This window comes from Symsagittifera roscoffensis, chromosome 7 (assembly GCF_963678635.1).
Source record: "Symsagittifera roscoffensis chromosome 7, txSymRosc1.1, whole genome shotgun sequence".
Classification (NCBI taxonomy): Eukaryota; Metazoa; Xenacoelomorpha; order Acoela; family Convolutidae; genus Symsagittifera; species Symsagittifera roscoffensis.
In genome coordinates, this window is record NC_087068.1 from 3925295 (window position 1) to 3950828 (window position 25534).

The window sequence follows — 25534 nt, forward strand, 5'->3', positions numbered from 1 at the left end:
TGATTCTTAAGTTTACACACGCTTCATATAAAGAAATTAGCTTCAGTCGTTATAAAGAAACGACTAGTGTTGTTTTTATCAGTCGTTATTGTATAATGTTATTGATAACTTTTTTTGCTAATGTTACCGTCGCCATAGCTTAAGAGTTTGCGTCGGTTGAATTGGTCAGGTTCAGATTCCTCAAAATACTCAGTAATTGCTAATTTATTTCACTCTTCACGTGTTCATTCACTCTTGTTTTCTGACTTCAATTTTCGGCAGAATTTGAAAAGTAATTGAAAAGTATTTTTAAAAGCATCTTTAATTTAAACCTTTAGAGGCAACGTAGCGTCTGCTTTATAAAAACTTTCAAAACTTGTTTCAAAGTATTTGTCGTCCAGAAATTCAGAACGGATTTCTTTGAGACATTTGAGCTCCTCAAGAGCATGAAAAAACAAAAATGAAGTGTTTTAAAACCAGATTTATTTTATTTGAAGTTATAAGTTGTGTTAACAAATACTATGAACAATGAAACTATGATTTCAAATGTTAAAGCCATCTGTGTGCAGAAAATGTTTACTGTTTTTTCTCTAATTTGCTTGTGTCAACAGAATATAAAAGTCATATCAAAACTAATCGAAGAGAAAAGCAGAAAACAAAAATAAAATTACGTTACCCACGAATACAGTTTTGTAAGAAAAAATATTTATCGAGTTATATTCAATACACCACGTGGTAATTTTTCTGGATTGCTGAGTTCAGACAACGTGCGTTTTATTAAACTAGCATAATCTTTTCATTAGTTTGTCTTACAGTTACGGGAGTTTAAACTACGACTTTAGCCGAGACAAAAGCTCATAATGCCAAAGAAGAAATCACAAAATAGAAAGAGAGCGGGGGCGGCGGTGAGTCCAAATTTTGTTTTAGAACATTTATCTCGACAACCCCAATAATTGAAATTTTTTGATAATGAGACGTTATGTCCACAATTTGATGTAAGTTATTCCAGAAAAAATATACTAATCTTGAAAAATCACATCAGTAGCTTTTTGTGTTAAGCATGGAGTCATTTTTGAACCACCAAGTTCATTACGAGGCCAAACTGTGTATATTATGAATTATAACCGAATTTCGCAAAATTGCTACTGTTCTTTGATGTTATTTGCTGTATAGATATTGCTGGAATTTGATGTGGTGCAGCTCCGGACCCGCAACAATTCGTAGTTTTCCGCCAATTGTTGTAGATTGTTTTCCAAATTTCTGCGAGCTGTTGTCCAGTTTTTTTGTCTAACGTTGTGTCTGTTGTTCGAACGTGCTTTTGGGTGTGGTGCGTGTGTTCCTTGTCTTTTGTCCTGATGTGTTGTCCTGACGTGTAATTGATGGCTTCGGTTTTTTAGTAATTTTAGTATTTTGCGTCGCTGTTCATTGAGGTCGAGCTCTTCTCGAAATTTGGGTGTTTCCAAATGTTTCCAAAAGTTTTTTTTTGCTGTTTCCAAATGCATTTGAGTGCTGAATTCGTAATCCTGATTTCTTTTTATGTAAGCAACTATTGTAAAAGAGTGCCAAACGAGATTTTTGTCTACGTGTCGAATGTTGTCGAAATCCTTCCTAAAAGTAATGCTGTAGGGGTTGTCTACAGTGGGTTTACAGTTGATTTTTGTTCTTCTGTTGGGCTCAAAATTGTTTTTTTTTATCTGCGATCATATGAGGCGTTAAAATTTTTTGTTTTCAGTTGGTGTTGAGAACTGTCGTTGATTTGAGTCACTTTTGTTGGCTAAATTTTGGGTCGTTTTCTTCTGCTGACAATGGTTATTGCTGACACTGGCGTTGAAGCTTTTATTGAATGGTGAAATCATTGTTCTGGGTTGCTGCTGAATGATTCAAGGTTTGGCTGGGGCTTCTGATTTTTTGTGGGATAATGTACAATGTCGTCAGTGCTGGTCTTTGTACCGAGGAAATCACTATGTATCCTTATTCCGGTCAAAGCTGGAGTTGTTTCTCTCTGCTGATGTTGTGTTTGTATTTATCTCTGATGTTCAGTTGACTTTGAGCGTCCTGATAATCTGTGAGTTGTTCCGTGTTTACTAGATTTTCTCTATTGGCTGTCGTTGATAGTTTGAGTTAAGCGGATTCCGCTTCAATTTGCGAATTCCGCTTACAAGATGCGGATTCCGCCTAAAATTTGCAGATTCCACTTACAGTTGCAGATTCTGTGACAGCTTAAGTTTACGAAGGGCATATATTATTATTTGTTCATGGGCTCCACAAACTGGTTTCGGATTCCACAGCTATTTTGTGTGCGGATTGTGCAAAGTTGCCTGTTTTTGGAGCGATTTTGAGCAACACAGTGTATTAGCTATTTGTCCATGGAATTCAAAACAGCAGAGAAGATCAAAGAAAAATAGCAATGTCGGGGATTCCGCGACAAATCTGATTTTTGCCCATTGCTAAATCCGCTGACAGTTCACAAAATGCACAGATTGGCCTCGTAAGGTCTTTTTTAGTTTTCGTTTTGCCTTTAAATCAATAGTTTATCGTTCTGTTAGCAACGCATTGTTTTTTTTTAAATTTGATAATCGTTTTTTTTCCAGGGATGCGGATCCTCCAATCAGCAACAGTTACCAGAAAACACTACACTTGAAAGACAGTTTGCAGGAACTTCAAACCAGGTACTTCGAGTAGTCCAATTTTCATCTTTCCGAAGTATAATTTGAAATTTGTTAGCTCTAAAAATGGGGAAAAATTGTCTCTAAATAGAACATTAGAACATTACATTAGAGTTTTATACCAATTCAATTTCAAAGTTGAACACCTCTTAATCGACATTTTCTTCATTTCTGTTTAGTTATTAGGTTTGTTTTTTTTAACCAATACCTTACTGATTTTTCAGCTTTTGCTTTTGCAAAAAATTGATGAAGATACAAACGTACCATATTTTTGATAAAAACAGGACACATGGGCTCTAAATTAAAATTTAAAAACTTTCTATTTCGAATATTTTTTGTTCGGAGGGGTAGTGGACTGAAGCAATTTTTTTCCCACATAATTAGACCAATCGACTGTTTCATTGAAATTGTCTAAAGTATCAAAGGTTTTCATAAATTTATGAATGTTGATTTGTCAATTTGTTAACATTGTCCTCTTATCACCTACAAGACATTAGATTGGTAACAGAACCCCACACATGTGAGTTTTTGTTATCAGGGATGCGGATCTTCCAGTCAGCAACAGTTCCCAGAAAACTTTCGAAATGAAACACAGATTACAGGAACTTCAACTCAGGTACTCCAATTAGATCAAATTGTCATGCTTCGATTGTATAAATTGTAATGTTGAAATTAAATTAAAGAGAATTAGCAATTGAAACTGAACATCTTTGGTTGCGTATAATCATTTTTTGTTAGTTTTTTATTATTTTTTTATTTTTGTTTTCGATCAATCAATAAAATGCCAATTTTTCAGGTTTGGTTTGATATAGAAAAAAACTAAATATAAAAAAGACGTACCATATGCCTGATAAAAATTTGTTCCCATTTAGTGTTTTTAAATTACAATTATAAAAGCATCCACCTCCATAGAAAGTAATAACTGTTCTTATTTTGATCAGCTTAGTTTTTTTAACAAGATCAAGTTTTTGATAAATGAGGTCTTTTTTTTCTAAATGTTTCAGTTCTTTTTTCATTAAGACTTTGTGCTGTTAATAGAAAAGAGATAACAATGTTTTGTATTCAGGGATACGGATCATCCAGTCAGCAACAGTTACCAGGAAGCAACCAAAATGATAACAAGCCACCGGAAACGTCAAATCAGGTGCTCCAAGTAGTCCAGTTTTTTAATCTTTCTACAGAAAAAGTTTGTATAACCACACTAGCCAACATAGCCAAGCTAATTTATTATTGTATCTTCCATAGAAATCATTTTAAGGCGTTTGATTTTTACTGACATTAAAAAGGTTATTTGCAGCAGGCCTAATCTTATAACTGTCGCAAAAATAAAATAAGTAAAAACTTTAAAATCTTCTTCTGAATCACCCTGTTTTAGCATTTTTTGTTCGGATCTTTTTTTTCAAAAGCCAGCAAAATCATGCAGTCAAACAGAAAAACCGAGCTTGAAAAAAAGCTCCATAATTAAAAGCTCCAATAAAGTATCGAGATTGCTCTTATCAGGACAAAGCCAAAATGCTCCTATTGCGCTTTAAGGTCTAAAGAGTAAAAATTTACTTTGAAAAGTTGAAATATAATTAACAGTTAACCCCCCCCCCCCCCCCCTCCTTACTAAAGGGAGATAAATGTTTAGAAGATTAAGTTAGTTGACTTTTCAACCAATCAGAAGGCAATAAAAATTGATTTATAAAAACAAAGCTCTAGTGCTAAATCACTGCTTTGTTTTGGAGTCGTACGTTTTTAGTAGGAACCATAAATGACTGATGTTAGAGGTTAGATGGATCCAAAAACTGGATGAAAATTCCAAAGAAATCAGTTTTTAGTTTGTTTTTGAAAATCCCTCACACGCTATGTTAAGTACAAATGATAAATATTTAACGCGCGAAACCTCTTGCGCGTTATTTGTTTTAAGTTTGCCGTAATGGCAATCTTCAAGCCACATAACTCTAAAAAAAATTGATCACCAAAAAAATATATATTTTTAACTTTGAGCTCAAGACAATAATGGCTTTGCAATGAATAAAAAAATGCTTTCAAAACTTGTTAATTAGAAATTACTAATTCTAGAAAGTATTAGAACGTACTAAGTCTGGAGAAAAAACCCTAATGTTATATTTTTGAAGGTCGGAAGAAAAAGAAAAAAGGGTGAGTGTTTCAAAATCTTTGTTCAGCTTCGAATATAAGACATGAAGTTGAGATTAAAATCAGGGTTTGCTCAAGCAAAGCAATTTTTTAGTTTTTTGAAATCTGTTAGTTTTACTATAGTAACAAACTTTCATCAGCAGGAAAAAGTTTTTGTGTCATAACTCATAGAAATAATAGTCAACGCTTTAATTATCTCGACAATGAAAAAAAATCAGGCTTGCGGTTTTGAAACTATGTGGTGCTTCAAAAACTGCCATAAAAATTCCTTGAATCGAATGGCTGCAATGCAAACCGAAATACGTAGCTTTTGGTTTTACAAAATTGCAATTACTTTTCTTTAAAATTTATCAGTAGGTGGAGATAACAGAAATTCTTAGAATATCATTTGCGCGAACTAATTTTTTGAAAATCTTACATTCAGGAGAAAAAAGTTAGACAACAAGCATGAGGCAGCCAACAGGCGACACACACGTGCCAGTTACTGCTCGCACTAGAATTTATAGATTATAATCGATTATATTGGACTTTACTTGTCAGTCTCTATAAATTTCAAAAATAATTGATTATAATCGATTAAAAATGGATTAAAAGTGTATTTTCTGTCAAATCAAAAAAATTTATTTTAATATATTACGATCAATTTTAATGTATTATAATATAATTGTTTTTGTATTTCTCTGACAACTTTAAGCACAGTGCAATATATTCTACATTTAACAGTTCTTCTGGCTTGATAGATGTTACATCAGGAAAATGAGACTCTCATAGATTTTTCAGTATGTCATTTTTTGCAATAATTATTTACTCTCCCTAGTCCAAGTTCTGTTACTTGTCGTCCCTCCAGCATGTGGCAACCCTTCTTCCCGCTTACACATCCTCGCTTACACCTCCGGATCCCGCTCCTTCTCTCAGCTTATACGCCTCCTCGTTTTTATCCCACATACCGCCTCCCCCGTGTTCGCTTCCTCCTTTCCTCTTTAGGGGAAGGAGAAGATACAAAATTTTTCTAAATAGTTTCATGATGAATAAATAGATGAACCGGATTATATGTCGTCCTTGATTACGACCAAGCATTTTTAGAGATCCGGTTGTATAAACATTTATCATGCTCTACTTCAACCTTGTAATTGGACCTAAATTTGTGCCTTCAAAAATCTTAACTGATTTGAAGAGTCTTTTTGGGCCGATTTTTAAGTGTTGCGAGCAGTACTTAAGTGCCGAGTAGTACTTACGTGTTGTGTACTCATCATACGCGGAATGACATTTGACACTACTGGCACAACAAACTTCGACTACAGCGAGAAACGAACACGTTAACTTTTGACAACTCCTTGTTCTCGCAATTTCCTCAATATCCTCAAATAAATTTGGCTACCTTTTTCCTACTTTACATTTCGAAGAAAAATTGAGGAACGAATTTTTTCCCGATAGATATGCAAAATGAACGAAGGAGATAAGAGCCCTTTGTCTCGCAGTTTCTCAAGCAAAAATTGCTTCCAACCGTTGCCGAGTTGCTATGGGCACCAGACGAAGATGTTATTCGCCTTCTAGGTAGTCTTCAGAAAAACAGTTTGCAGTTTCTGTTGAGAGAATGTCTCTCACAGTTGACAATTCAAACTACAAAAGATACCGAGTTTGCTCGGAGCTTGACTGCCCTCTCCTCAGGAATAAACAAATTGAAGACCACCTTAGTTCCGGTTGTCGAAAAGTCACTCGATACAGGTGTGGCTGCAATAATCAAGACGGTTGCAAAACTTGTTCAAGCCAAACCGCCGACTTTTTCTCCAACAGTTAACGATTCACAGCACACATTGCCAAAACGCATCGATGGCATTGATGAGTATACGGGAAACAACATCAATGGTCAATTGGAATCCGAAAAATGCGCTGCTGCTAATATTTGCAAACATCTTCAGTTGACACCAACATTAACTGATATTTCCAGACTTGGAAAATTTGACAAAGATAAATTCAGACCGAGTACAATGCTTGTGAATTTTCATAACTCTTAAGATGTCAAAAAAACTTTCTCGAAACGATCGCAGCTGAAGACGTTAACAAAAAGTAGTATGAAGGCATCAGACCAAAAAATGGTAAAAGCTTGCTGACTCAAACGACGAGAGTTAGAAAACACCGGAGTAAATCCTTCGCGCCTAAAATTCGGTCACTGAAATTGCTGTTAGATGGCAAATCTGTGAAAGCACGAATTCTGGTTACGACGCTAAAACAACAAAACTCCATTGCTAACGAGGAAAACGATGAAATGACGACGCAAGTAATTGACTATCAACATTGGATGTGATCATATTGAACACCCGCAGCCCTCTATCTCAGAATCGACGACAAAAGCTGTTATCCTCTGTCTACCGCAAATTCTTGTTATATAGTAAAAAGTGTGCGTCTAAAATTCTATCGCTTAAAGCACCAAATTGATGTTTCCTTGAAAAACGCTCAGTCTTGCTACAAAGGAAAACTTGCCAGTTCACGCAACTTGAGGCTTATTTTCCAGTTTTTTAAATGCTTCAGAAGCTTGTCTCTCATACCATCTAAAACTTTCATTCCTTTTCTCAAAGCGACTTCACACGAAAGTCGATTTTGCCAGTAAAAACCGAGTTAGTGGATCAAGTGGTTACTGATTACAAAATGTCACCTGTAAAAATTACACAGATTCTTGCCAAGTTGGATATTACTAAATCACGTGGATCAGACGAGTTGCGACCGGTGACTTTCAAGAAAGCTTCAAACACTCTTTGCGTTTCTACTGGAAAGTTTTACTACCAAACAAATCATACTTGCAATTACCCAGATGAATGGAAAATTGGTTAAGTTACCCTGTTGATGAAAAAGCTTTGAACTTATGGACCGATCATTCTCCTTGATATCATATCCAAAGGTTATTAAAATGTATTGATGACGATCTTTACCAGCATGTCAGAACTCGGATTCCTTGGTGTCAGTTTGCTTTCCAGAAACGACGCTCTCTAATTTTCCAATTTTTATGCTTTCTTGACATTTATAAAGTAGTACAAAATCCAAAGATTCTTGTCAAAGCTGTCTATTGAAAATTTGCAAAGGCTTTTGACAAACTGGAGCGCAGTATACTGATTGACAAACTCAAAAAAAATTGTTTCGGTGGCCGCACACTCAAAATCCTCGGTTATCTTTTGAATAGAGAACAGTTTGTTCAAATCGTTTCGTTCATGTTTGATTGGCTGAAGCAGTGTCTGAGAGTACCATTCGGTGCTGTTATTCTTCGCACTCTTCAGCTGACGAAATAATTTATTTCCTTTCGAGTCTGCAGTTCGGAAGAATTACACCCTACGTTTGCCCGGATAAAGATACTCCACTTGACTCTGTAAATGTTTTTAGTTTAAATACGCTTAAACATCAGAATCCTAACTCGTCAAACGACTCGAGTACAAATATCTGGAAAGACAAAATTAAATTCAATAAGAGAGGTAAACGCAAACTTTATCTGAGGAAAATTTCAACAAACACACCAGACTACGAATACCATAGTGAGCCATTACGACAACAAAGACGCTTTGTCGAAGGAGGAGTTTTCGAGGGAAAGGATTCAGAAACAGCCAAAACAGCCGAGGAGACAAAAATTTCAATAAAAACATCAGACTATGAATACCATAGTGAGCTATTAAGACAACACAGACGATTTGTCGAAAATTGAGATTTCGAGGAAAAGGATTCAGAAAAAACAAAAATTGCTCAACAATATATATAAACCAGATCCAATTGCTCAAAAATATTTAAAAACAATTTTTGTTTCGCACTGAATTTATTAGTTACCGCTTGTATAATTTTTTCCAGTCTTAATTAAACGAGGATTTTTAATCCAGTTTTCAGAGGTCATTTCAGTTCAGTTTTCAAAAAATACAATCGAGCCGTCCTTTATCTCGTCTCAAGTGCTGATGAGTGCGATGATAATTTCTGAACCAACTGAACCATCTCATACCAATTACTGATGAGTGCGATGATAATTTCTAAACCAACCGAACCATCTCATCTCAAATACTGATGAGTGCGATGATAATTTCTGAATTAACGTAACCATCTCATCTCAAATACCTCAAGACGGTTGTAAAACTTGTTCAAGCCAAACCGCCGAATCTTTGTCCAACAATTAACGGTTCACAGCACACATTGCAAAAACGCATCGATGGCATTGATGAGTATACGGGAAACAACATCAATGGTCAATTGGAATCCAAAAAATGCGCTGCTGCTAACATATGCAAACATCTTGAGTTGACACCAACATTAACTGATATTTCCAGAATTGGAAACTTTGTCAAAGATAAATTCAGACCGAGTACAACGCTTGTGAATTTCCATAATTCTTGGGATGTCAAAAAAACTTTCTCGAAACGATTGCAGCTGAAGACGTTAACAAAAAAAGTGTATCTACCTCATAGTATGAAGGCATCATACCAAAAAATGGTAAAAGCTTGCTGACTCAAACGACGAGAGTTGGAAAACACCGGAGTAAATCCTTCGCGCCTAAAATTCGGTCACTGAAATTGCTGTTAGATGGCAAATCTGTGAAAGCACGAATTCTGGTTGGGACGCTAAAACAACAAAACTCCATTGCTAACGAGGAAAACGATAAAATGACGACGCAAGTAATTGACTATCAACATTGGATGTGATCATATTGAACACCCGCAGCCCTCTATCTCAGAATCGACGACAAACTTTTTCAAAAGCTTTTATCCTTTGTCTACCGCAAATTCTTGTTATATTGTAAAAAGTGTGCGTCTAAAAATCCATCGCTTAAAGCACCAAATTGATGTTTCCTTGAAAAACGCTCAGTCTTGCTACAAAGGAAATCTTGCCAGTTCACGCAACTTAAGGCTTATTTTCTAGTTTTTTAAATGCTTCAGAAGCTTGTCTCTCATACCATCTAAAACTTTTATTCCTTTTCTCAAAGCGACTTCACACGAAAGTCGATTTTGCCAGTAAAAACCGAGTTAGTGGATCAAGTGGTTACTGATTACAAAATGTCACCTGTAAAAATTACACAGATTCTTGCCAAGTTGGATATTACTAAATCACGTGGATCAGACGAGTTGCCACCGGTGACTTTCAAGAAAGCTTCAAACACTCTTTGCGTTTCTACTGGAAAATTTTACTACCAAACAAATCATACTTGCATTTACCCAGATGAATGGAAAATTGGTTAAGTTACCCTGTTGATGAAAAAGCTTTGAACTTATCGACCGATCATTCTCCTTGATATCGTATCCAAAGGTTATTAAAATGTATTGATGACGATCTGTACCAGCATGTCAGAACTCAGATTCCTTGGTGTCAGTTTGCTTTCCAGAAACGACGCTCTCTTATTTTCCATTTTCTATGCTTTCTTGACATTTATAAAGTAGTACAAAATCCAAAAATTCTTGTCAAAGCTGTCTATTGAAAATTTGCAAAGGCTTTTGACAAACTGGAGCGCAGTATACTGATTGACAAACTCAAAAAAAATTGTTTCGGTGGCCGCACACTCAAAATCCTCAGTTATCTTTTGAATAGAGAACAGTTTGTTCAAATCGTTTCGATCATGTTTGATTGGCTGAAGCAGTGTCTGAGAGTACCATTCGGTGCTGTTATTCTTCGCACTCTTCAGCTGACGAAATAATTTATTTCCTTTCGAGTCTGCAGTTCGGAAGAATTACACCCTACGTTTGCCCGGATAAAGATACTCCACTTGACTCTGTAAATGTTTTTAGTTTAAATACGCTTAAACATCAGAATCCTAACTCGTCAAACGACTCGAGTACAAATATCTGGAAAGACAAAATTAAATTCAATAAGAGAGGTAAACGCAAACTTTATCTGAGGAAAATTTCAACAAACACACCAGACTACGAATACCATAGTGAGCCATTACGACAACAATACGCTTTGTCGAAGGAGGAGTTTTCGAGGGAAAGGATTCAGAAACAGCCAAAACAGCCGAGGAGACAAAAATTTCAATAAAAACATCAGACTATGAATACCATAGTGAGCTATTAAGACAACACAGACGATTTGTCGAAAGTTGAGATTTCGAGGAAAAGGATTCAGAAAAAACAAAAATTGCTCAACAATATATATAAACCAGATCCAATTGCTCAAAAATATTTAAAAACAATTTTTTTTTCGTACTGAATTTATTAGTTACCGCTTGTATAATTTTTTCCAGTCTTAATTAAACGAGGATTTTTAATCCAGTTTTCAGAGGTCATTTCAGTTCAGTTTTCAAAAAATACAATCGAGCCGTCCTTTATCTCGTCTCAAGTGCTGATGAGTGCGATGATAATTTCTGAACCAACTGAACCATCTCATACCAATTACTGATGAGTGCGATGATAATTTCTAAACCAACTGAACCATCTCATCTCAAATACTGATGAGTGCGATGATAATTTCTGAATTAACGTAACCATCTCATCTCAAATACCTCAAGACGGTTGCAAAACTTGTTCAAGCCAAACCGCCGAATCTTTGTCCAACAATTAACGATTCACAGCACACATTGCCAAAACGCATCGATGGCATTGATGAGTATACGGGAAACAACATCAATGGTCAATTGGAATCCAAAAAATGCGCTGCTGCTAACATTTGCAAACATCTTGAGTTGACACCAACATTAACTGATATTTCCAGACTTGGAAATTTTGACAAGGATAAATTCAGACCGAGTACAATGCTTGTGAAATTCCATAACTCTTGGGATGTCAGAAAAATTTTCTCGAAACGATCGCAGCTGAAGACGTTAACAAAAAAAGTGTATCTACCTCATAGTATGAAGGCATCATACCAAAAAATGGTAAAAGCTTGCTGACTCAAACGACGAGAGTTGGAAAACACCGGAGTAAATCCTTCGCGCCTAAAATTCGGTCACTGAAATTGCTGTTAGATGGCAAATCTGTGAAAGCACGAATTCTGGTTACGACGCTAAAACAACAAAACTCCATTGCTAACGAGGAAAACGATGAAATGACGACGCAAGTAATTGACTATCAACATTGGATGTGATCATATTGAACACCCGCAGCCCTCTATCTCAGAATCGACGACAAACTTTTTCAAAAGCTGTTATCCTTTGTCTACCGCAAATTCTTGTTATATAGTAAAAAGTGTGCGTCTAAAATTCTATCGCTTAAAGCACCAAATTGATGTTTCCTTGAAAAACGCTCAGTCTTGCTACAAAGGAAAACTTGCCAGTTCACGCAACTTGAGGCTTATTTTCTAGTTTTTTAAATGCTTCAGAAGCTTGTCTCTCATACCATCTAAAACTTTCATTCCTTTTCTCAAAGCGACTTCACACGAAAGTCGATTTTGCCAGTAAAAACCGAGTTAGTGGATCAAGTGGTTACTGATTACAAAATGTCACCTGTAAAAATTACACAGATTCTTGACAAGTTGGATATTACTAAATCACGTGGATCAGACGAGTTGCGACCGGTGACTTTCAAGAAAGCTTCAAACACTCTTTGCGTTTCTACTGGAAAGTTTTACTACCAAACAAATCATACTTGCAATTACCCAGATGAATGGAAAATTGGTTAAGTTACCCTGTTGATGAAAAAGCTTTGAACTTATGGACCGATCATTCTCCTTGATATCATATCCAAAGGTTATTAAAATGTATTGATGACGATCTTTACCAGCATGTCAGAACTCGGATTCCTCGGTGTCAGTGCTGTCCAGAAACGACGCTCTCTTATTTTCCATTTTTTTTGCTTTCTTGAGATTTATAAAGTAGTACAAAATCCAAAAATTTTTGTCAAAGCTGTCTTTTGAAAATTTGCAAAAGCTTTTGACAAAGTGGAACGCAGTATACTGATTGACAAACTCAAAAAAAATTGTTTCGGTGGCGGCACACTCAAAATCCTCAGTTATCTTATGAATAGAGAACAGTTTGTTCAAATCGTTTTGTTCATGTCGACATTTATCTCATTTACAAGTGGTGTTCCGCAAGGTTCAATACTTGGTCCGCTCTTCTTCCTGATTCATGTACTGGACATACCTCATGGTTTGAAATCCGTTCCGTATATGTTCGGTGATGACAGAATTTACTGAATTTTAGACAAGATCAATCTTCATCATCCTTTCTTCAATCAGATCTTGTAGTTCTCGAAAAATTGTTTATTGACAACAAAATTTTCTTAAGTATCGATAAATGTCACTATATATCATTTCACAGAAGTGCAGAAAACCATGAGTTCAAACTAGCCGACACAGAATCATTTATGGTCACATCAGAAAAAGATCTTGGTAATTTGATATTTGGAAACCTGAAAAAGTTGAATTATTGTTTAGAAAAGCAAACAAGGTAATATCTAAGATAAAAAACAACTCAGCGAAAAGGCTGTGCTGGTAAGAAAAACTAAATATCTACAAGTCTATAGTTATGCCGATTAAAACATATGGGAGCAACTAGTGGTATTCAAGCAGAACTGATCAAAGAATACTGGAGCAGATATAACGCAGAGCCACCGATTAGATTTTGAATTTTACCTATATCTATGCACCTACAAATTTTTGACGTTTTAACACTCAGTAAAGTTTTAGATGGAAAACAGGATGTTTTTTCGAAAGCTTACTTTACACTACCATCCATCCTTGTACCCAACCAGAATCTCGATTCGCAGTCTTTTTGATTTGCCGAATGGCCTTTTAAACGTTTTATGTGGGAATTTTTGGCTGAGAACTACTCGACTGTGCAACAATATTCACAGCCATGTTAAGGTTGGATGTCATTGGCTTGAAACGACACTTTTTACGCTTTTTTGGAAATTTTTTGATTGATTTTACGACGTTGAGAGACTATGTACTTGGACGTATGCTTGTACTTGTCACGCCGGCCGGAAAACTCACTCTATTTGAGTATATTTCAAGGGATCACTCCCTGCGGGTAACCACGAAGTTGTAATAATGATAACAATAATAAATTGGGGGATGTGAAGGGATTTGTGAACGCAGGGGGAGATCGTGTGAAAAGTAAGAGGGAGGCTTATGTGAGTAAGAGGGAGCGTAGGGTGAACTTGTGAAGGAATAGGAGAGGGTTAGGCTTAAATGTGCCTTTTATATAAGAAATGGTTAGGTTCAGATTTCAAAGAGGCCGTGAGTATAGGCGCGATCCGACTTCAATTGACCAGTATAGCATCTGTTAAACAAACGGTACAAATTGGATCTTTGCCCTACTTTTTGAAAATTATCGGATGTAGTAAAGCTGGTTTTCGGATGTTTGACATATCGTATGTTTGCGCGGTACCCCCATTTTTGTAGTCGCTCAATAGATCACATCTTAACATTTGGAAATTTTACCACAGGTGAGAAAAACTCGCTTTCTCAGACTTGAATGCATTGGATAACTCGTTGGCCAATGAATTTATTTTCCAGGAAGATAACTGAGATCGTTACTTAGATCCATTGAGCCCCCCAACGCCCCACGTGGAAATGCGTTAAGATAATTGTCCAATTGGGCCCATTACTTCATGGTTAGTTTGAAAAACGGATCAAAGGCAAACCAAAAAGGGATTTTGGGACCATATTCATCACTAGTTCTCATATAAATCAAGGAAACCATTTTGAAAAGCTTTCCTAAGTAGTACCTTAATTTAAGCAATCTTCAAATAAATATCAGTTATTTTAAAATACCACATTTTTTTCCATTTACCGACGCTTGCATCATTTTTAATCAAAACAAAGTCAAGCTGACTTTTGTTTCAAATTCTTGCAATCTGTAAATGTTGTCTGACCGTTCCAACACTCTTTGCGTTTCTACTGGGAAATTTTTCTAACAAACAAATCATACTTGCATTTACCCAGATGAATGGAAAATTGGTTAAATTACCCTGTTGAAGAAAAAGCTTTGAACTTATGGACCGATCATTCTCCTTGATATCATATCCAAAGGTTACTAAAAATGTTTTAATGGCGATCTTTACCAGCATGTCAGAAGTCGGATTCCTCGGTGTCAGTTTGCTTTCCAGAAACGACGCTGTCTTATTTTCCATTTTTCATGCTTTGGTTTTTCATTTTTCATGTTCTATGAAATATGGTAGTTTTCCTAATGAAACAAATTTTCATCAGCAGGAAAAAGTTTTTGTGTCATAACTCATAGAAATAAAAATCAACGCTTTAATTATTTCGACAATGAAAAAAATCAGGCTTGCGGTTTTGAAACTATGTGGTGCTTCAAAAAATAAAAATTCCTTGAATCGAATGGCTGCGATGGAAACTGAAATACATAGTTTTTGTCTTTACAAAATTGCAATTAATTCTCTTTAAAATGTATCAGTCGGTCGAGATAACTGAAATTCTTAGAATATCATTTGCGCGAACTAATTTTTTGAAAATCCTATATTCAGGAGAAAATAGTTGTACAACAAGCATGAGGCAGCCAACGGGCGACACACACATGCCAGTTACTGCTGGCACTAGAATTTATAGATTATAATTGATTATATTGGACTTTCCTTGTCAGTCTCTATAAATTTCAAAAATAGTTGATTATAATCGATTAAAAATGGATTAAAAGTGTAATTTCTGTCAAATCAAAAAAAATCATTTTAATATATTACGATCAATTTTAATGAATTATAATATATTTTTTTTTGTATTTCTCTGACAACTTTAAGCACAGTGCAATATATTCTACATTTAACAGTTGCTTCTGGCTTGATAGATGTTACACCAGGAAATTGAGACTCTCATAGATTTTTCAGTATGTCATTTTTCGCTGATTTTTTGCAATAATTATTTACTCTCCCTAGTCCAAGTTCTGTTACTTGTCGTCCCTCCAGCATGTGGCAACCCCTCTTCCCGATTACACATCCTCGCTTACACCTCCAGATCCCGCTCCTACTCTCGCCGCCTCGTTTTTATCCCACATACCGCCTCCCCCGTGTTCGCCCCCTCCTTTCCTCTTTAGGGGAAGGAGAAGATACAAAAATTTTCTAGGTAGTTTCATGTTGAATAAATAGATGAACCGGATTATATGCCGCCCTTGATTATGACCAAGCGATTTTAGAGATCCGGTTGTGTGAACACTTATCTTGCTCTACTTCAACCTTGTAATTGGACCTAAATTTGTGCCTTCAAAAATCTTAACTGATTTGAAGAATCATTTTGGGCCGATTTTTAAGTGTTGCGAGTAGTACTTAAGTGCCGAGTAGTACTTAAGTGTTGTGTACTCATCATACGCGGAGTGGCATTTGACACTACTGGCACAACAAACTTCGACTACAGCGAGAAACGAACACGCAAACTTTTGACAACTCCTTATTGTCGCAATTTCCTCAGTATCCTCAAATAAAGTTGACTACCTTTTTCCGACTGTACATTTCGAAGAAAAATTGAGAAACGAATTTTTCCCGATAGATATACAAAATGAACGAAGGAGATCAGAGCCTTTTGTCTTGCAGTTTCTCGAGCAAAAACTGCTGTCCAACCGTTGCCGAGTTGCTATGGGCACCAGACGAAGATGTTATTCGCCTTCTAGCTAGTCTTTAGAAAAACAGTTTGCAGTTTCTTGTGAGAGAATGTCTCTCCCAGCTGACAATTAAAACTACAAAAGATTCCGAGTTTGTTCGGAACTTGACTGCCCTCTCCTTAGGAATAAACAAATTGAAGACCACCTTAGTTCCGGCTGTCGAAAAGTCACTCGACACAGGTGTGACTGCAATAATCAAGACGGTTGCAAAACTTGTTCAAGCCAAACCGGCGACTTTTTCTCCAACAGTTAACGAATCACAGCACACATTGCAAAAACGCATCGATGGCATTGACGAGTATACGGGAAACAACATCAATGGTCAATTGGAATCCAAAAAATGCGCTGCTGCTAACATTTGCAAACATCTTGAGTTGACACCAACATTAACTGATATTTCCAGACTTGGAAATTTTGACAAGGATAAATTCAGACCGAGTACAATGCTTGTGAAATTCCATAACTCTTGGGATGTCAGAAAAATTTTCTCGAAACGATCGCAGCTGAAGACGTTAACAAAAAAAGTGTATCTACCTCATAGTATGAAGGCATCATACCAAAAAATGGTAAAAGCTTGCTGACTCAAACGACGAGAGTTGGAAAACACTGGAGTAAATCCTTCGCGCCTAAAATTCGGTCACTGAAATTGCTGTTAGATGGCAAATCTGTGAAAGCACGAATTCTGGTTACGACGCTAAAACAACAAAACTCCATTGCTAACGAGGAAAACGATGAAATGACGACGCAAGTAATTGACTATCAACATTGGATGTGATCATATTGAATACCCGCAGCCCTCTATCTCAGAATCGACGACAATTTTTTTCAAAAGTTGTTATCCTTTGTCTACCGCAAATTCTTGTTATATAGTAAAAAATGTGCGTCTAAAAATCCATCGCTTAAAGCACCAAATTGATGTTTCCTTGAATAACGCTCAGTCTTGCTACAAAGGAAAACTTGCCAGTTCACGCAACTTGAGGCTTATTTTCTAGTATTTTAAATGCTTCAGAAGCTTGTCTCTCATTCCATCTAAAATTTTCTTTCCTTTGCTCAAAGCGACTTCACACGAAGGTCGACTTTGCCAGTAAAAACCGAGTTAGGGGATCAAGTGGTTACTGATTACAAAATGTCACCTGCAAAAGTTACACAGATTCTTACACAGAGAAGTTGGATATTACTAAATCACGTGGATCAGACGAGTTGCCACCGGTGACTTTCAAGAAAGCTTCAAACACTCTTTGCGTTTCTACGGGAAAATTTTTCTACCAAACAAATCAAACTTGCATTTACCCAGATGAATGGAAAAATGGTTAAGTTACCCTGTTGATGAAAAAGCTTTGAACTTATGGACCGATCATTCTCCTTGATATCGTATCCAAAGGTTATTAAAATGTATTGATGACGATCTTTACCAGCATGTCAGAACTCGGATTCCGCGTGTCAGTGATTTCCAGAAACGACGCTCTCTTATTTTCCACTTTTTATGCTTTCTTGAGATTTATAAAGTAGTACAAAATCCAAAAATTCTTGTCAAAGCTGTCTATTGAAATTTTGCAAAGGCTTTTTACAAACTGAAACTCAGTATACTGATTGACAAACTCAAAAAAAATGTCTTCGGTGGCCGCCTACTCAAAATCCTCAGTTATCTTATGAATAGAGAACAGTTTGTTCAAAACGTTTCGTTCATGTTTGATTGGTTGAAGCAGTGTCTGAGAGTACCATTCGGTGCTGTTATTCTTCGCACTCTTCAGCTGACGAAATAATTGATTTCCTTTCGTGTCCGCAGTTCGGAAGTATTACACCCTTCGTTTGCCCGGATAAAGATACTCCACTTGACTCTGTGAATGTTTTTTAAATACGCTCAAACATCAGAATCCTAACTCGTCGAACGACTCGAGTACAAATATCTGGAAAGACAAAATTAAATTTAATAAGAGAGGTAAACGCAAACTTTATCGGGAGAAAATTTCAACAAACACACCAGACTACGAACACCATAGTGAGCCATTACGACAACAGAGACGCTTTGTCGAAGGAGGAGTTTTCGAGGGAAAGGATTCAGAAACAGCCAAAACAGACGAGGAGACAAAAATTTCAATAAAAACACCAGACTATGAATACCATAGTGAGCCATTAAGACAACACAGACGATTTGTCGAAAGTTGAGATTTCGAGGAAAAGGATTCAGAAAAAAACAACAATTGCTCAACAATATTTATAAACCAGATCCAATTGCTCAAAAATATTTAAAAACATTTTTTTTTCGTACTGTATTTTTAGTTACCGCTTGTATAATTTTTTTTCAGTCTTAATTGAACGAGGATTTTTAATCCAGTTTTCAGAGGACATTTCAGTTCAGCTTTCAAAAATACAATTGAGCCGTCCTTTATCTCGTCTCAAGTGCTGATGAGTGCGATGATAATTTCTGAACCAACTGAACCATCTCATCCCCATTACTGATGAATGCGATGATATTTTCTAAACCAACTGAACCATCTCATCTCAAATACTGATGAGTGCGATGATAATTTCTGAATCAACGGAACCATCTCATCTCAAATACCTCGAGATGGTTGCAAAACTTGTTCAAGCCAAACCGCCGAATCTTTGTCCAACAGTTAACGAGTCACAGCACACATTGCAAAAACGCATCGATGGCATTGATGAGTATACGGGAAACAACATCAATGGTCAATTGGAATCCAAAAAATGCGCTGCTGCTAACATTTGCAAACATCTTGAGTTGACACCAACATTAACTGATATTTCCAGACTTGGAAAATTTGACAAAGATAAATTCAGAACGAGTACAATGCTTGTGAGTTTCCATAACTCTTGGGATGTCAAAAAAACTTTCTCGAAACGATCGCAGCTGAAGACGTTAACAAAAAAAGTGTATCTACCTCATAGTTTGAAGGCATCAGACCAAAAAATGGTAAAAGCTTGCTTACTCAAACGACGAGAGTTAGAAAACACTGGAGTAAATCCTTCCCGCCTAAAATTCGTTCACTGAATATGCTGTTAGATGGCAAATCTGTGAAAGCACGAGTTCTGGTTACAACGCTATAACAACAAAAACTCCATTGTTAACGAGGAGTACGATAAAATGACCACTGCAAGTAATTGACTATCAACATTGGATGTGATCATATTGAATACCCGCAGCCCTCTATCTCAGAATCGACGACAATTTTTTTCAAAAGCTGTTATCCTTTGTCTACCGCAAATTCTTGTTTTATAGTAAAAAATATGCGTCTAAAAATCCATCGCTTAAAGCACCAAATTGATGTTTCCTTGAATAACGCTCAGTCTTGCTACAAAGGAAAACTTGCCAGTTCACGCAACTTGAGGCTTATTTTCTAGTATTTTAAATGCTTCAGAAGCTTGTCTCTCATTCCATCTAAAACTTTCTTTCCTTTGCTCAAAGCGACTTCACACGAAGGTCGACTTTGCCAGTAAAAACCGAGTTAGGGGATCAAGTGGTTACTGATTACAAAATGTCACCTGCAAAAATTACACAGATTCTTGCCAAGTTGGATATCACTAAATCACGTAGATCAGACGAGTTACCAACGGTGACTTTCAAGAAAGTTCCAAACACTCTTTGCGTTTCTACTGGAAAACTTTTCTACCAAACATGCATTTACCCAGATGAATAGAAAATTGGTTAAGTTACCCTGTTGATGAAAAAGCTTTGAACTTATGGACCGATCATTCCCCTTGATATCATACCCAAAGGTTATTGAAATGTTTTGATGACGATCTTTACCAGCATGTCAGAACTCGGATTCCTCGGTGTCAGTTTGCTTTCCAGAAACGACTCTCTCTTATTTTCGATTTTTATGCTTTCTTGACATTTATAAAGGAGTACAAAATCCAAACATTCTTGTCAAAGCTGTCTATTGAAATTTTGCAAAGGCTTTTGACAAACTGGAACACAGTATACTGATTGACAAACTCAAAAAAAATGGTTTCGGTGGCCACCCACCCAAAATCCTCAGTTATATTATGAAAAGAGAACAGTTTGTTCAAATCGTTTCGTTCATGTCGACATTTATCTCATTTACAAGTGGTGTTCCGCAAGGTTCAATATTTGGTCCGCTCTTCTTCCTGATTCATGTACTGGACATACCTCATGGTTTGAAATCCGTTCCGTATATGTTCGGTGATGACACAATTTACTGAATTTTAGACAAGATCAACCTTCATCATCCTTTCTTCAATCAGATCTTGTAGTTCTCGAGAAATTGTTTATTGACAACAAAATTTTCTTAAGTATCGATAAATGTCACTATGTATCAATTCACAGAAATGCAGAAAACCGTGAGTTCAAACTAGCCGACACAGAATCATTAATGGTCACATCAGAAAAAAATCTTGGTAATTTGATACTTGGAAACCTGAAAAAATTGATTTAGTGTTTAGAAAAGCGAACAAGGTAATATCTAAGATAAAAACCAACTCAGCGAAAAGGCTTTGCTGGCATGAAAAACTAAACATCTACACGTCTATAGTTATGCCGATTAAAACATATGGGAGCAACGTCTGGTATCCAAGCAGAACTGATCAAAGAATACTGGAGCAGATATAACGCAGAGCCACCGATTAGATTTTGAATTTTACCTATATCTATGCACCTACAAATTTTTGACGTTTTAACACTCAGTAAAGTTTGAGATGAAAAACAGGATGTTTTTTCGAAAGCTTACTTTACACTACCATCCATCATTGTACCCAACCAGAATGTCGATTCGCAGATTTTTTGATTTGCCGAATGGCCTTTTAAACGTTTATGTTAGAATTTTTGGCTGAGAACTACTCGACTGTGCATCAATATTCACAGCCATGTTAAGGTTGGATGTCATTGGCTTGAAACGACAATTTTAACGCTTTTTTGGAAATTTTTTGATAGATTTTACGACGTCGAGAGACTATGTACTTGGACTTAAGTTTGTACTTGTCACGCCTGCCGGAAAACTCACTCTATTTGAGTATATTTCATGGGATCACTCCCTGCGGTTAACCACGAAGTTGTAATAATACTAACAATAATAAATTAGGGGGATGTGAAGGGATTTGTGAACGCAGGGGGAAATCGTGTGAAAAGTAAGAGGGAGGCTTATGTGAGTAAGAGGGAGCGTAGGGTGAAGTTGTGAAGGAATAGGAGAGGGTTAGGCTTAAACGTGCCTTTTATATAAAAAATGGTTAGGTTCAGATTTCAAAGAGGCCGTGAGTATAGGCGCGGTCCGACTTCAATTGACCAGTATAGCATCTGTTAAACGAACGGTTTAAATTGGATCTTTGCCCTACTTTTTGAAAAATATCAGATGTAGTAAAGCTGGTTTTAGGATGTTTGACATATCGTATGTTTGCGCGGTACCCCCATTTTTGTAGTCGCTCAATAGATCACATTTTAACATTTGGAAATTTTACCACAGGTAAGAAAAACTCACTTTCTCAGACTTGAATGCATTGGATAACTCGTTGGCCAATGAATTTTTTCCATGAAGATAACTGAGATCGTTACTTAGAATTTAGATCAATTGAGCCCCAAACCCCCCACGTGGAAATGCGTTGAGCGGATTGTCCAATTGGTCCCTTTAGTTCATGGTTAGTTTGAAAAACGGATCAAAGGCAAACCAAAAAGGGATTTTGAGACCATATTCATCCCTAGTTCTCATATAAAACAAGGAAACGTGTTTGAAAAATTTTCCTAAGTAGTACCTTAATTTAAGCAAGCTTCAAATATTTATCAGTTAATTTAAAATGCCACATTTTTTCCCATTTGCCGACGCTTGCATTATTTTTAATCAAAACAAAGTCAAGCTGACTTTTGTTTCAAATTCTTGCAATCTGTAAATGTTGTCTGACCGTTCCAACACTCTTTGCGTTTCTACTGTAAAACTTTTCGAACAAACAAATCATACTTGCATTTACCCAGATGAATGAAAAAATTGGTTAAATTACCCTGTTGATGAAAAAACTTTGAACTTATGGACCGATGATTCTCCTTAATATCAAATCCAAAGGTTATTAAAAATGTATTAATTGCGATCTTTACCAGCATGTCAGAACTCGGATTCCTCGGTGTCAGTTTGCTTTCCAGAAACGACTCTCTCTTATTTTCCATTTTTATGCTTTCTTGACATTTATAAAGGAGTGCAAAATCCAAACATTCTTGTCGAAGCTGTCTATTGAAATTTTGCAAAGACTTTTGACAAACTGGACCGCAGTATACTGATTGGCAAACTCAAAAAAGTGGTATCGGTGTTCGCCCACTCAAAATCCTCAGTTATTCTATGAATAGAGATTAGTTTGTACAAATCAGCTCGTTCAAGTCGACACTTTTCTCATTTACAAGTGGTGTTCTGCAAAGTTCAATACTTGGTCCACTCTGTTCCTGATTCATGTACTGAACATACCTGATGGTTTGAAATCCGTTCCGTATATGTTCGCTGATGACACAATTAACTGAACTTTAGACAAGATAAATCTTCATCATCCTTTCTTCAATGAGATCTTGTAGTTCTCGAGAAATTGTTTATTGACAACAGAGTTTTCTTCAGTATCGATAAATGTCACTATATATCATTTCACAGAAGTGCAGAAAACCATGAGTTCAAACTAGCCGACACAGAATGATTAATGGTCACATCAGAAAAAGATCTTGGTAATTTGATATTTGGAAACCTGAAAACATTGATTTAATGTTTAGAAAAGCGAACAAGGTAATATCTAAGTTAAAAACAAATTTAGCAAAAAACCTTCGGCGGCAAGAAAAACTAAGCCTCTACAAGTCTATGGTTATGCCGATTAAAACATATGGGAGCAACGTCTGGTATCCAAACAGAACCGATCGACGAACACTGGAGCAGATATAACGCAGAGCCACCGATTGGATTTTGAATATTACCTTTATCTATGCACCTACAGATTTTTGACGTTTAACACTCAGTAATGTTTTAGATGGAAAACACGATGTTTTTTCGAAAGCTTACCTTTCACTACCATCCGTCATTGTACCCAACCAGAGTCTCGATTCGCAGACTATTCGATTTGCCGAATGGCATTTTAAACGTTTTATGTGGGAATTTTTGGCTGATTCACAGCCATGTTAAAGTTGGATGTCACTGGCTTGAAACGACGACTTTTACGCTTTTTTGGAACTTTTTTGATAGATTTTACGACGTTGAGAGACCATGTAATTGGACTTATGATTGTACTTGTCACGCTTGTCGGAAAATATACTCTATTTGAGTATATTTCATGTACGCGAAGTTGTAATAATACTAACAAAAATAAGTTGGGGGATGTCAAGGGATTTGTGAACGCGCGGGGGAATCGTGTGAAAAGTAAGGGGGCGGCTGATGTGAGTAAGGGGGAGGTAGGGTGAACTTGTGAAGGAATAGGAGAGGGCTAGGCTTAAACGTGCCTTTTATATAAAAAATGGTTAGGTTCAGATTTCAAAGAGACCGTGAGTATAGGCGCGATCCGACTTCAATTGACCAGTATAGCATCTGTTAAACGAACGGTACAAATTGGATCTTTGCCCTACTTTTTGAAAAATATCGGATGTAGTAAAGCTGGTTTTCGGATGTTTGACATATCGTATGTTTGCGCGGTACCCCCATTTTTGTAGTCGCTCAATAGATCACATCTTAACATTTGGAAATTTTACCACAGGTGAGAAAAACTCGCTTTCTCAGACTCCAATGCATTGGATAACTCGTTGACCAATAAATTTTATTTTCCAGGAAGATATCTGAGATCGTTACTTAGAGTAATTGAGCCCCCCAACCCCCCACGTGGAAATGGGTTGGGGGGATTTTTCAATTAGTCCGATTACTTCATGGTTAGTTTGAAAAACTGATCAAAGGCAAACCAAAAAGGGATTTTGAGACCATATTCATCACTAGTGCTCATATAAAATAAGGAAAAGTTTTTGAAAAAACTTCCCACGTTGTACCCTAATATCAGCAAGCTTCAAATAAATATCGGTTATTTTAAAATACCAAACTTTTTTTCCATTCACCGATGCTTGCATTATTTTTATTCAGAACAAAGTCAGGCTGACTTTTGTTTCAAATTCTTGCAATCTGTAATGTTGTCTGACCTTTCCTGCTCGTGGTGTTTATTTATTGGTGCTAGCAAGCTCCTTTTCAAAACATCGTTCCTTATTCAACTAAAAGGCTGAATCGGAGTGCAGCCAGTATTTAGACAACCGCGTATTCATACTCGTCAGTATTTAGACAAATACTGTATCAACCAATCAGAATCGAGGAAAGACATAAATATTCCAAAATAAATAATAAGTATTATTTAATTTCTTCTTTGTCTCGATTCTGATTGGTTGAAACAGTATTTGTCTGAAAACTGACCAGTCTGAATACGCGGTTGTCTAAATACTGCTATGTAACCGGCTGAATCAACTGCCTGGTCGTATTTATTCTAATCATGATAGGTTTTAATCATAATTACTTTTCTTTTCGACTGTTTTTTTTTAATCAAAATGAACCGTGCGGGTCCTTTTGTAATCAATGAGTTTATTGCTCTTACGAATATATAGCATATGTTTTTGCCTTCAGGGATGCGGATCCTCCAGTCGAAAACAGCAGCCAGAAAACACACAACTTGAAATCCAGCTGACAGGAACTTTCTGGAAGGAAATCACAGAGACCCTCAAAGTAGTCCCAAGCTTTCCTTCAGAACTGGAACAGTTTAATCCATTCACAAAATGCACTCAAGGACATTCGAAATTGATTTATAACTTTCTCTTAAGTGGCCAGAAAGGGCTTCTGATTCGAGGCCAAAAAGCTTCCCCTGCTACAGCGAATGCTCCGGAAAAATTTAGTCATGGATGTGTGTTTCTCCCAGCCCCTGCTTTTGACAAGGTCATTCTATTTAAAAGGATTTCTGATATACACAGATTCGATGAGGCAAAAAGAAAGCAGTTTTGTCCTCTAAAAACCAAAGGGATCATTGACGCGCTTATCGATCAAGCTGGGGACCTAAAACAACTTATGGGACCAGAACACAAGGTCAGTGATATCGATGCAACATACCGTTTCCCCCTTTCTTCCATTTATTTCAGCAAAACACCATTCCATAAAAGTTTCACATAAAGCAGATCTAGGATTATCTGATTAGAATTTTCGAAACCTATTGCACTCTTCAGCCAATTGAAACAATAGGTCAACGTTATGTGGAACAAAATATTAGGTCAACCATACACAAAACATAATCGGAC

General features: G+C 36.5%; 2 protein-coding genes across 2 annotated transcripts in view; both read left to right on the plus strand.

Annotated features, from left to right (window-relative positions):
* The window catches only part of LOC134852177 (U4/U6.U5 small nuclear ribonucleoprotein 27 kDa protein-like), a 332923-nt gene that overhangs the window by 71889 nt on the left and 235500 nt on the right, over nt 1-25534 (plus strand). The window lies entirely within an intron of this gene.
* Nucleotides 742-25534, plus strand: part of LOC134851410 (uncharacterized) — a 26293-nt gene continuing 1500 nt past the window's right edge. The window contains exons 1-5 of the mRNA XM_063867479.1: nt 742-884; nt 2571-2648; nt 3184-3261; nt 3712-3789; nt 24873-25003. Of these exons, the coding sequence (XP_063723549.1) occupies nt 840-884; nt 2571-2648; nt 3184-3261; nt 3712-3789; nt 24873-25003 (410 nt within the window). The 5' untranslated portion in view covers nt 742-839. The remainder of the gene's footprint in view (nt 885-2570; nt 2649-3183; nt 3262-3711; nt 3790-24872; nt 25004-25534) is intronic.